Source organism: Rana temporaria, chromosome 7 (assembly GCF_905171775.1).
Source record: "Rana temporaria chromosome 7, aRanTem1.1, whole genome shotgun sequence".
NCBI classification, from domain to species: Eukaryota; Metazoa; Chordata; class Amphibia; order Anura; family Ranidae; genus Rana; species Rana temporaria.
In genome coordinates this window covers 13,291,975-13,305,296 of record NC_053495.1, presented here as the reverse complement: position 1 = coordinate 13,305,296, position 13,322 = coordinate 13,291,975, and the positions used below count along the sequence as shown (strand labels likewise).

Sequence of the window (13,322 nt, the reverse complement as noted above, 5' to 3'; positions counted from 1 at the left end):
TCGAAAATCATTTTCTTGGAATATATTACAGGACACGGGATCTTGGTCTTCGATGAGCGGGTTATGTGCTTTCTTCAGAAGATTGGACACTGGCAAACAATACGGTACGGAAAACCACAGCATAACCCCTCCCATTCCCAGCAAGCCTCAGTTTAGTAGCATGCAATAAGGGAGTGAATCAGAACAGGGGAAGGGACCCATGTCCTGGACATATGGTACTGCCTCGAAGGCCACTACCATCAGGCCCAAGACCCTTATGCAAAAACGAATAGTTGGGACACCCCTGGACCATTGGCATAACTTGTGTTGAGGAAGGAATACCTTGGACTGGGACATGTCCGAAATCAGCTCCAGTTACTCCCATGCGGTGTGTCAGTTCCAGTGCAGACTTCTGGAGTTTCAGGATCTATTCAAACCTCAAGTCTACACCATCTAACAAACATTGGCTGACAAGGTGTAGACTGCCTGTTCCTTCAAGAGAAGGTCAGCAAGGTTTCCTACAATAGGGATACCTTGATAGCTAGAATGGGAGATAACACCTTGGTGAAGAATCAAGGTGCTGTGGACAGGCCAAAAACGGAAGGGAAACAAACTTGAAAATGTGTGTCCACCAGTGGCGGCCGGTGCTCAATATTTTGGAGGGCTGGCAAACAAACCCCCTCCCACCGCTGCTAGGTGAGTGAGGAGGTGCTGCAGACCCCACAACCCTCCCTAAAAAGGGTCATTGCTCCGAGTTACTGCAGAGTTTTGCATTCCCCAGCAGCCAAAAGTCAAAGTCCCCCTAGGTCCTCACCCTTCTAGTGTGAATACCCAATAAGAGGGGTCTTTAGGGACAGGGTCACGCCAGACAGAGCCATGGCCCTTTATAGCACCCTGCAGCAGTGGCAATAGGACTATTCGGGAACAGGTAAATAAGTAGGATCAAATGTAGGAACAAACATATGTAAAAGAAAATTAAATAGGGTTTTTATCAATACAAAAATCAATAAAACACACAAAGTCATGTACAATTTAAAAACATAGTGACAAACCATACATATCACCAGTATAATGGTTCCCAAAGGGGGAAAATCACAGTGGGATTAAGGGTCACAAGGAGCATCTCAACTAGTTTTGTGGTCCAATGCCGCTTCGTCAGGAGAATGTCTGAAATGTAATTGACAATCAACTATACTTTATGTATAGTTACCAGCGGGTTTCTTTAGGTAAGCAGCTTTGGCCCATCCCCAAGCATATATTGTTATGTATGATTGTACCGTTATCTTGTTAAATGTATAGTTATTGATCAATTGTCAATTAAATTTCAGAGGATTCTCCCGACGAAGCGGCATTAGACCGCAAAACTAATTGAGATGCTCCTTGTGACCCTTAATCCCACTGTGATTTTCCCCCTTTGGGGACCATTATACTGGTGATATGTATGGTTTGTCACTATGTTTTTAAACTGTACATGACTGTTTTATCGATTTTGTATTGAAGCGGGGGTTCACCCAAAAAAAAAAAAATGTTTAACATTACATTCAGCCGAGTTGTCAGAATGACAATCGGCTGTTTTTATTTTATCTCCGTACACACCGTATTTTCACCGCCGCTTCCGGGTAGGTCTTCTGCGGGACTGGGCCTTCCTAATTGATTGACAGGCTTCCGACCATTGCATACTGTGCGCCACGAGTTGCCGAAAGAAGCCGAACGTCGGTGCGCAGGCGCCGTATAGAGCCGACTCGCAGTCCGGCTTCTTTCGGCAACTCGTGACGCGCTGTATGCGACCCCCGCTTTAATAAAAACCCTATTTAGTTTCATTTACATATTTGTGTTCCTACATTTGACTACTTATTTACTTGTACCGTAATAGTCCTATTGCCCCTGCCTTTTGGTTTGGGGACCAAAAACCCCGATACCCTTATATCTAAATCTACAGGATGCTGGTACTACAACTTATAATAAAATATCATACTTATATCTATGTAGAGGCTACACTCCGATTCTATCTTTTTAAGGGACACGGTCCCCCCCCAAAAGGTGCAGCCAAGAATTCAATGAATCCGAAAAGCTACTAAAAATAGAAGCTGCAGTGGCTATGAGCAGCTACAGACTTGATAGGAGAATCATTTTTGAAATGGTTACAAAATAAAAGAAAAAAGGGGTAGGTTCTCGCAGGAGAAGATGTCCGTACATCTAAATACACTAGCAAAAAACCCAAGGGAGGTATGCTGTAGGGGGGGAAGGGGTTATATGCTAGGACTGTCCTTACAGCATTGTTTGCCAGTGTTGAATCACCTGAAGGTAGATGCATAACCCAATCATACAAGTCTTAAGTTTCTATGTCCTGCAACATACGATTAAAAGGCTGCACAAGCTGCAGTAACACGGCTGCCATGCTCAGAATTCAGTGACATTTACTATATAGCAGGGATCCTCAAACTACGGCCCTCCAGCTGTTGTAGAACTACACATCCCATGAGGCATTGTAACACACTGACATTCACAGACATGATGGGAATTGTAGTTCCTGAACAACTGGAGGGCCATAGTTTGAAGACCCATGCTATATAGAGACCAGCTCCTCCCATCTCACTGGCAGAGGCTATGGAGGGGCAACCTGTACACACAGACGTCGTGTCTAGTCTGAGTGTTGGGGGATTAGGGATGCAAACATGCCCCAAAAAGCAGGGTTCGAAATGCCAAACTTCTGAAGAGGGAACGTGAGACGTTGCAAAGTGCACTGCGACCCCCCCAACAATCAAATCCCACCCAAATCTCCAAAATCTAGTTGTTGTGGGTTGCTTATTTTGCACAGCTTCATTAGACCCCTTTCACACTGGGTCACATTGCAGGCGCAATCACGCTAAAAATAGCTCCTGCAAACCGACTTGAAACAGCCGCCGCTGTCTCTCCAGTGTGAAAGCCAAGAGGGCCTCCACACTGGAGCAGTGCGCAAGCAGGAGGGTTAAAAAAAAATAAAAATAAAAAAGTCCTGCTAGCAGCATCTTTGGAGCGTTGTGTATACCGCTTCTGCCCATTGAAACGAATGGGGCACCGCGGCTATACCGCCGGCAAAGCGCCTCTGCAGAGGTGGTTTTAACCCTGTCTCGGCCCCTAGCAGCCGAATAGCGACGTGAAATTTACTGTAATGCGGCGCTAAAAATAGAGGATCTTTACCGCCGACGACGCCCCTGTGTGAAAAGGGCCCAAGCCTTTATGATGATTTTGCCCCCCCCTGCTCTTTTTTAGCACTTTTTGGGCAACTACAGCTCTGCATATGTAACTAAGATATAGGCAGATGAAGAGCCGGTAAAGCACACAAACGCTCTGATCAGCTGTTAGGGGCAACTGAACTTTTCCTACTGCTTCAATAAATAAGCCAAAGGGTGTTTTCAAGCAATAAAGAACTTTGGAAATGAATAGGAACTTTATTTGAATCAGTTAATTTTTTTTTTTACCTTTCTCAATAGAGTTGGGTACCCATCAAGATTCCCAGGCTGCTCATAGGATCCACTTATATCTAAAGTAGGGGCAAATTTGGTGAAGGACAATCCCCCCCCCCCCCCCCATCAAAATGCCCCTCCAGCCATTAGAAAGGAGAACTCCCTCAAATTGCTGCTGCAGCTGGGCTGAATAATGACTACTCCAATGCACTCATTCCACTGGACCTCATTGAGGCCAGGTTCACACCTATGCGAATTGAGTGCGGCTTAAACCACATCCAATACGCAGAACATTTCTAAATACATTGTTTTCAATGAGGCTGGTTCACATATGTGCGATGCATTCGCACTGCACATTGCAGTAAAACCGTGTGCGTCTTTTAGGCATTGCGGTGCGGCTCAGGTGCGAATTCAAGCCCATTATCTTCTATGGGTACGCAGCTGATTCGCAGATGTGTTCAGTTCTCTTCAGGAATTTCTCTCATTCAGCTCAATACACTTCTCCCCCACTCTCCTCTCACCCGTTACTTCTCCCAGGTCTCCAAATTCGCATCTAAAACATTTCTAATCTGCTGAACACTTCTCTTATTTCTCTGCAGAGATAAGAGAGCTGAAATTCGCACCGCACTAGTGTGATTCCGGCCTGAAGGAGGACGATGTCACCCCCTGCATCAAGGAAGCCAGAGGACAGGGGAGCACAATGTATTTTCTTTCTTCCTACCTTTATTTGCAGCAGGGGGTCTCAAACTGGTGGCCCTCCAGTTGTTGCAGAACTACAATTCCCATGAGGCTTTGCAAGGCTGACAGTTACAAGCATGACTCCCATAGGCAGAGGCATGATGGGTTTTGTAGTTCTGCAACAGCTGGAGGGCAGCCAGTTTGAGACCCCTGCGTTGGAGCAAAGGGGGGAAAGGGTAGAAGGGGGGCAAAGGTAAACGGTGGACCTTGCATCTAGTGAAAGGTTTACTTTACACTGAAGGCCTCAAAAGATCCAAAAAGCATGCGAGTGATTCAATCCGTTGAATCGCTGATCAAAAATAAAATACTTATTTTTCCCTGCAATGACACCAATGTGTTCCCCTTTACCAAGAAATTGGCTCTATGGATGTATAGCGAGTAAAAAACAGCAAGTACAGCCCTATAGAAGCAATAAGGGTTCTGCCCCATGGAAAGTGAAAATGGCGGTGCAACATGCAGTCCTGTCCCTTCCTAGCAGCGATGCATCGGGCAGGAATAAAAACTGGGGAACCCTGCTTTTCAACTGGCCTCCCCCATCAAACTGATCAACCAGTTTCCCAAAGCCACAAAACCCCAAGTGCGTCTACAACTACCAGTCAGTCAAGCAGGGCGCCATCTAGGGGCTCAGGCCAGACAAACCACGGACTTACTATAAGTGCCTGTCACAGTAGTGGGGCATTTGGGGCTGTGAGACTTTAGGTCTGGCGGGATCGTTGGCGCAGCTAAACAGAAAACAAAACAAAAAGATAAGATCTGTTCAGTAGCAGTGTCTACAAATGAAGTCCAGGCCTGGACATTCCCAATATCACAAAATAGTTTGTCTATACACAACACAAGGGGAAGAAACATCAAGAGTAACTTTCATTGGCTTAACTGCAACAGTCTGAAACAATGGGGGCCACTAAACAAAGGTAATAATCAAGGAGTGTGGAGGGATAATGGTCTCTAGGCAAACCATTATTAGGCATAACAGCCAGGGTGTTAAAGAGGAAGCAAGTTGTAGAATTATATATACAGTGGGACCTCGGTTTAAGAGTAACTTGGTTTGAGAGCATTTTGATTTGCGAGAAACTTTTTTTTTAAATTCTGACTCAGTTTGCGAGTTTTGACTCGCAAGACGAGCAGAATTCAAGCTAAATAGGCCTGCAGTACCTCATTTGGTCTGAGGTACGGGGGCGCAGGAGTCATGAAAAGCCCAACATTGGCCTGCAGTACCTCATTTGGCCTGAGGTACCGGGGCGCAGGACCAATGAAAAGCCAAACATTGTTCTGCAGTACCTCATTTGGCCTGAGGTACGGGGGGCGCAGGAGCCGTGAAAAGCCCAACATTGGCCTGCAGTACCTCATTTGGCCTGAGGTACGGGGGGGCGCAGGAGCCGTGAAAAGCCTAACATTGGCCTGCAGTACCTCATTTGGCCTGAGGTATGGGGGCGCAGGAGCCGTGAAAAGCCGAACATTGGCCTGCAGTACCTCATTTGGCCTGAGGTACGGGGGGGCGCAGGAGCCGTGAAAAGCCTAACATTGGCCTGCAGTACCTCATTTGGCCTGAGGTACGGGGGCACAGGAGCCGTGAAAAGCCTAACATTGGCCTGCAGTACCTCATTTGGTCTGAGGTACGGGGTGCAGGAGCTGAGCCGAAGTGTTGTCGGGCCTTTTCGGCACTCTCTGGCGCCCTCCCACCTCTGGCCGCATTCGGTATTGCATCCCATTGAAATCAATGCAGAACTAATTATTTTCATTTCCATTGACTTCAATGGGAAAACTCGCTTTGATATGCAAATACTTTGGATTATGAGCATTCTCCTGGAACGGATTATGCCTGTAATCCGAGGTTCAACTGTATATTTTTTTGGGGGGGGGAAATACAGAGCCCGATGCACTTCTAGAAAGGGAGAGCCTCTATCGGGGGCTACCAGCAATACCAGAGAGGAGGAGAGGATACAATATGCTAGAGTTCATTTCTGTATAAACAAAGCTATACAAATAACTAGCAGAACATATGTAGGTAGATTCACAAAGAGTTAGGCCGGCTTATCTACAGATAAGCCGACCTAACTCTGAATCTAAGCCGACCTATGTTTAAGTGTATTCTCTAACAGAGATACACTTAAACATATCTAAGATAGGACAGCGCAAGCTTAGATTGCAATGTTTTGGCTTACCGCTAGGTGGCGCTTCCATTGCGGCCGGCGTAGATGTAAATGAGCATTTACGACGATTCCCGAACGAAAGCGAGCCCGCCGCAGTCGATTAACGTAGTTTCCGTACACGATAGGCCGCCTAAGGTTATTCCACCTATGAGGTGGAATAACAATGTTAAGTATGGCCGCCGTTCCCGCCGCGAGGTTCGAATTTTTTACGTCGTTTGCGCAAGTCGTCCGCAAATCGGGATTTACGTAGTTTACGTACGCGTCAAAATCAATAGGCTCGTACGGCCTACTTAGCCGCAATGCGCACTGGGAAATGTAGTCGCCCGGTGCATGCGCAGTGTCAAAAAACGTCAGAAAACGTGAGGTCAAGCCTCATTTCCATACAACACGCCCCCCTCCAAGTCATTTGAATTAGGCGCGCTTACGCCCGCTCGTTTTAGGCTACGCCGCCGAAAATTTTAAGGTAAGTGGTTTGAGAATCAATAATAGCCTAACTAATTTACGGCGGTGTAGCCTAAAAAGACTAGGCTAGGCCGCCCTAAAGTTAGGCAATTGTACGTGAATCTACCCAATGGTCTTTACTGGCAGGACTGATGAAGGCTCACTGACCTCTGAAATGCGTTGGACATTTTCCAGACCTTTTAATGCTACAACTTCGTACATTTCCATTTGTGGCGCTCAAATATTTCTGGTATAAAATTCACATAATGGTTTTGGAAAGAGTGGGAGAGGATTAGACCCCCTTTTTGGTTTTTACTGCTATCCCAGGCACCATCAGAATTACCCCCCCCCCCCCCCCCGCTTCCTTTCCGGCTGACAAAGGCTTCATCAGATAGGAAGTGAAATAGAGTCAGCAACACACAAACAAATAAATAAAATAAATTGTGCCCCCCCCCCCCCCCCCTCCGTCTTGTAAAATGTTCTCAGAACAGAAAGAAAGGGAAAATCTCCCTGAAAGAGACTGAGACTGCAGTAAAAACCCAAAAGGGAGTCCATACCTTCCACACTCCACTTCAACTGCAATGGGGGGGGGGGCCCGAGGTCACTATGGGGGTTGAAGTTTTCTAAAAGATTACGTATAACCCTTTTGTAGATTATGATCTGAACTTTGTATTGTTTATTAAAGGACTGACTAAAGAATGGTAATGCCCGGGTTCAAATCTGAAGCCCCGGGCCGGTCTGGCTTCTGCTCCCCGAGTGCATTTCCAGGATTTTAATTTTTTATTTGGACTGCAGAGTGTCTGGAACTTTAGACTGTCGGCTCTGTAGAGCAGAAGCCACTTTTCTCCTTTTATTGTAGGATCTAAGAACGCTTTCACAGGCCATGTAATCTGATGAGATTCCCTGAAGACGGAAGGCGCAGTACTGTCATGGTCCAGCGGCTAAATTACCTTCTTGTGTAATACAGATGGAGCCGCTTCCCATCCCGACTCTCAGAGCGTCCGCTCCGGCATCGATCAGATTTTTCGCCTGGGCTGCCGTCACAACTGCAAAGAGGAGGAAACAGCTTATAAGATTTGTATATCATGCATTACTCTACAGAGAACAAACCGAACATCATTCGCCCAGGAAGATAACCATCTATAGCGCCCCCCCCATACACAATAACCTCCTGGCAACCACCCCATGTACATTTACTATGGGATGGAAGCTCCTCTGTGCAGAATCCTGTACAGGTATGCAATTCTGCACTTCCGTGTCTGCGGCGCACACGCGTGCCACTGCGGTCCCTCTGTGTCCAATCAGCGTGTCCGGCAGGCCCGATGTCCTCCTCCGCCCGGGCCCCGCTGATCGTTTCCGACAGAGGCAGAACAGTGGTCTGCCTATGTAAACAAGGCAGATCCCCATTCTGTTAGTAGGGAAGACAGATCTTGTGTTTCTGCCAAGCAGGAACACGAATCTCCCGTCTTCCCAGTTAAAGCACCTCCCCCACACAGTTTGCACGCACCCCCTAGAACAGCGATGGCGAGCCTTGGCACCCCAGATGTTTTGGAACTACATTTTCTATGATGCTCATGCACTCTGCAGTGTAGTGGCTCATCATGGTAAATTTAGTCCCAAAACATCTGGGGGGGGCCAGACATTGCGTAGTTCACCGCACAAGATTGCAGCGATCTTTCCACAGAAGCGGAATCAGATACCTGGATTTGACAGGTATCCCCCCCCCCCCCCCCAAGAAAGGTGGCAAACATGGCACTGGAGGGGGGGGGGGAAGGAATCTGATCCGCAGAAGTTCAATTTCTAGGTGGAACTCTGCTTTAAAAATGGACACTCACCAGTCCAGCCCTGTCCTCATTCAAAAAATTACAAAGGCTTCTCTGAATGGGCAGCAGAGGGGAAGGGTGGGCATAGTTGCTCTGTGTACCTCTCTCTCCTAGTCCTGAGTATCAGTAAATGCTCCAGCAGAGCCAAAGCTAGAGGATATAGATATAATCTATATCTCTATCTCAATATCTCTATCAATATCTCTATCAATATCTATATATCTCTATCAATATCTATATATCTCTATCAATATCTATATATCTCTATCAATATCTATATATCTCTATCAATATCTATATATCTCTATCAATATCTATATATCTCTATCAATATCTATATATCTCTATCAATATCTATATATCTCTATCAATATCTATATATCTCTATCAATGTCTATCTCTGTCGCGCTCTCTCTCTCTCTCTGTCGCGCTCTCTCTCTCTGTCGCGCTCTCTCTCTCTCTCTGTCGCGCTCTCTCTCTCTCTCTGTCGCGCTCTCTCTCTGTCGCGCTCTCTCTCTCTCTGTCGCGCTCTCTCTCTCTCTGTCGCGCTCTCTCTCTCTCTGTCGCTCTCTCTCTCTCTCTGTCGCTCTCTCTCTCTCTCTCTGTCGCGCTCTCTCTCTCTCTCTCTGTCGCGCTCTCTCTCTCTCTCTCTGTCGCGCTCTCTCTCTCTCTGTCGCGCTCTCTCTCTCTCTGTCGCGCTCTCTCTCTCTCTCTGTCGCGCTCTCTCTCTCTCTCTGTCGCGCTCTCTCTCTCTCTCTGTCGCGCTCTCTCTCTCTCTCTGTCGCGCTCTCTCTCTCTCTCCAGCTCTCTCTCTCTCTAGCTCTCTCTCTCTAGCTCTCTCTCTCTAGCTCTCTCTCTCTCTCTCTAGCTCTCTATCTAGCTCTCTATCTAATAGAGCGATATGTTCAGGAGATGCCATACACCTCCTTGGACTTAACCCATAGTGTGCCTTCACTTTTTACAAAGTGCCTGAATTCCTGGAATTTAGCTTTAATACAGGGACAGATAACCGCAAGGAAAGGGGCAACAGGGGATATCCCTGCATTTAGAAATAGGTTATGTTAAAAAGGTACAGGATATTTTTTCCAAAAAAATAAACAAACAAAAATCAGTTCAATAAAGGCCAAGAAAACTGCAGACGAAAAAAATAAATAAAATAAAAAAATAAATAAACGCACTCAGTCACTGGCAATCACCGAAAATATGTGACTGATTGGTCGCTATAAGTAGCGGTCCCCTTTGCTCCGCTTCGTACTGCGCTGTGTTTACTTTCCTCCACGTGTGACTTAAAATGGAAAGCATTATAGTGTCAGGCGATAAAAATAGTTCTTAGTCACCCCCACCTTCCTCCATTGCCAGGTCATACACTTGTCCCCGACCGTCAAAGCCACTCAGCAGCACATTCTCGGGGTCATGTTGCCGGATATTTATAGGTGATCGGACGCGCCTCCCCTCGCTGCTCGGAAAGGCCAGCGTGGAATCCTGCCTTAGTGTACAGGACTGAAAAACGCCAGAATTTTAAGACTCCCGAAATTAGACACTCGCATACACGCCTGCCAGCGAACTGCCATCCCGACTTCCACGATAAGTCTAGGTTCGCGATGAATGCGGCTTCATTTAAAAAATCGCACAACTTCAAAGCCTGCATGTCAGTGCGACTCGGCTGACATCTGTGCGACTTCATGCACTGTCTATACTTTTGTCAAATCAGCGCGGCACCGCAAAGTTGCCGTCGCACAGATTTGAACAGTTCCATTGTCAATAGGGAGCAACTTTTCATGCGCAGGTCAAATCGCATGACAAATCGCACCGGTGTGAACTACAGAAGCTGGAAGAGGCTCCATCTTTAAAATAGCGAAAACTTCCACCTAAAATGACGTGGATTCGGCAAGGTGCGCCCGGCATATCCTCTCTTTCTAGTCTTGTGATTCTAGGAGGAAACGCGACCCGCGGCTGTCATTTCTTAAAAGTTTTTAGCAACTGCGCTAAACACGGATCTATATGCAGAACAGAAGGAGGGGAAATATTTACCATTTCCAGCGACGACCTGAACATCTGTGTATTTCTCCTTAATGTATTGGATCATATTTATCTGGAAGATGGAATTTCCTTGCGACGAGTCCTATAGAAGGGAGAGAAATACGGTCATCTATAACGCAATACAAATTACTAAATGTGTGTCTTTAGCTCCTCCCACCCGCCCTATAGCCAAAAGACAGCTTACTTTGCTGGGAGGGCGTACATAGACATCCTCACGTGATCGCGGGCCCCCTGCGACGCGCTCGGTTATTGCCGAGTCCTTCGGACACAACTGATCACAAATCGGGGTAAAGCGCCAATCACAACGGTCCTTTACCATGTGATCAGCTGTGTCCAATGACAGATGATCACAATGTAAACGCAAGCCAGCATGAGGAGAGTGAATAACCGGCTTGTGTTAAAGGGACATCTACACAGCATAGTCCTAACATTGCCGCCTCATCAGGGTCACCCACCAGTGTCACCCACCAGTGCCGCCTCACCAGGGTCACCCACCAGTGCCGCCTCACCAGGGTCACCCACCAGTGCCACCTCACCAGGGTCACCCACCAGTGCCACCTCACCAGGGTCACCCACCAGTGCCGCCTCACCAGTGCCGCCTCACCACGGCCACCCACCAGTGCCACCCACCAGTGCCGCCTCACCACGGCCACCCACCAGTGCCGCCTCACCAGGGCCACCCACCAGTGCCGCCTCACCAGGGCCACCCACCAGTGCCGCCTCATAAGTGAAGGAGAAAAATTACCAAAATTTTAGAACCAATTTTTATTTTCTTCAATTTTTTTTTTCCATTTGTGCAGCAAAAAAAAAAGACCCATTAGTGATTAAATACAGCGTAGTCCTAACATTGCTGCCTCATCAGGGTCACCCACCAGTGCCGCCTCACCAGGGCCACCCACCAGTGCCGCCTCAACAGGGCCGCTCACCAGTGCCGCCTCAACAGGGCCGCCCACCAGTGCCGCCTCAACAGGGCCGCCCACCAGTGCCGCCTTAACAGGGAAGGAGAAAAATTACCTGTTTGCAAAATTTTATAACCAATTTATATTTTCTTCAATTTTTTTCATTTGTTTAGCAAAAAAAGACTCAATGTTGATTAAATACCACCAAAAGAAAGCTCTATTTCTGTGCATGAGCGCACAATCGTCATTCAAAATGCCACGGCACTGAAAATTGGCCTGGGCAGGAAGGGGGTAAAAAAAAGTGGCCAGTAGGGCAAGTAGTTGGACCCCTTTCACACTGAAGGCGGTTTGTGTACCTAAAACTACGTTTAAAATTACGTTTTTAAACCCGCGCATGCTCAGAAGCAAGTTATGAAGCGAGCTTGAATGGAACAGAGTGCCGCCGTACGTGCTGAACGTAACCGCGCTTTGCTAGAGCATTTTGAAAAAAACGATGGTGTGTAGGCAACGTCGTCTTTTAAAACTACGTTTTTTTTTCCATCACAAAAAACGACCGTGTGTACGCGGCATTACAGTTACTAACCAGCACCACGGCATCCACTCCAGCCTGCACCAGGAGATCGAGACGGTATTTGTCGTCCTCGTGCGTTCCGATGGCGGCGCCGCACAGCAGCTGTTTCTTGGAGTCCTTTGATGCCAGCGGATAATCCCGATTCTTCTTCAAATCTGTGCGTGCGATGATCGCCACCAACTCATCGTCCTGATTAACGATCGGTAGTTTGCCTGGAATGAAAAAAAAGACAAGCTTGTGAAAACCAACCCTGGCACTAAATAGATTTACAAAAATGTCAGATGATCCGTTGCTAAAAACACACAAAGCAGGGACCAATCAGCTTAACGGGCGTCTCCCGGCCCTTTGGGAAGTTTCAGATGCCGGGATTTATGATCATGCGACCACAGCGATTGGCCGCCCCCCCCCCTTTTTTTTACATCAGTGTCTTCAGTCCCCTCGTCACACCAGTCAATAAACCCCCCCCCCCCCCCATACATCAATGAACTCACAGTCCCTTCTTCTCATTACATTCCCACTGACCCCTCTACCCACCCTTTACATCAGGGTCTCACACAGCCCCCCCCCCCTTCACATCAGTGTGCCCCCCCCCCCTTTTCATCAGTGTCCTCTGCCCCCCCCCTTTTCCTCAGTGTCCTCTGTCCCCTCTCCCCACCCTTTACAACAGTGTGCCCCCCTTTTACACCACAGTCCCCCCTGTCCATCAGTGTCCTTTGTCCCCACCCTTTACATCAGTGTCTCACACAGCCCCCCCCCTTCACATCAGTGTCCCCCCCTTTTCATCAGTGTCCTCTGCCCCCCCTTGCATCACAGCCCCCTGTCCATCAGTGTCCCCCACTTTCCATCAATCAGTGTCCTGTGTCCCATCTCCCGTCCTTTTCATCACAGTCCCCCCTTTTCCTCAGTGTCCTCTACCCACCCTTGACATCAGTGCCCCCCACCCCCATTTACACCACAGTCCGCTTTTTCCATCAGCGTCCCCCCCCCCCTTTGCATCACAGTCCCCCCTTTCCATCAGTGTCCTATGGACCCTCTCCTCACCCTTTACAACAGTGTGCCCCCCTTTTACACCACAGTCCCCCCTGTCCATTAGTGTCCCCCCCTTTCAATCAGTGTCCTGTGTCCCCTCCTTTGCATCACAGTCCCCCCTTTTTCTTAGTGTCCTCTACCAACCCTTGACATCAGTGCCCCCCACCCCCTTTTACACCACAGTCCGCTTTCCATCAGCGCCCCCC

The 13,322-nt window shown here is 47.9% G+C and overlaps 1 protein-coding gene across 2 annotated transcripts in view; it reads right to left on the bottom strand.

The window, feature by feature from the left end:
• Positions 1-13,322, bottom strand: part of IMPDH2 (inosine monophosphate dehydrogenase 2) — a 33,896-nt gene that overhangs the window by 11,150 nt on the left and 9,424 nt on the right. The window contains exons 7-10 of one of the 2 annotated variants that reach the window (XM_040358922.1): positions 12,100-12,299; positions 10,609-10,699; positions 7,705-7,800; positions 4,814-4,885 (exon numbers count right to left, since the gene is read on the bottom strand). In XM_040358922.1, the coding sequence (XP_040214856.1) occupies positions 4,814-4,885; positions 7,705-7,800; positions 10,609-10,699; positions 12,100-12,299 (459 nt within the window). The remainder of the gene's footprint in view (positions 1-4,813; positions 4,886-7,704; positions 7,801-10,608; positions 10,700-12,099; positions 12,300-13,322) is intronic. The other variant, XM_040358923.1, reaches the window with a different exon arrangement.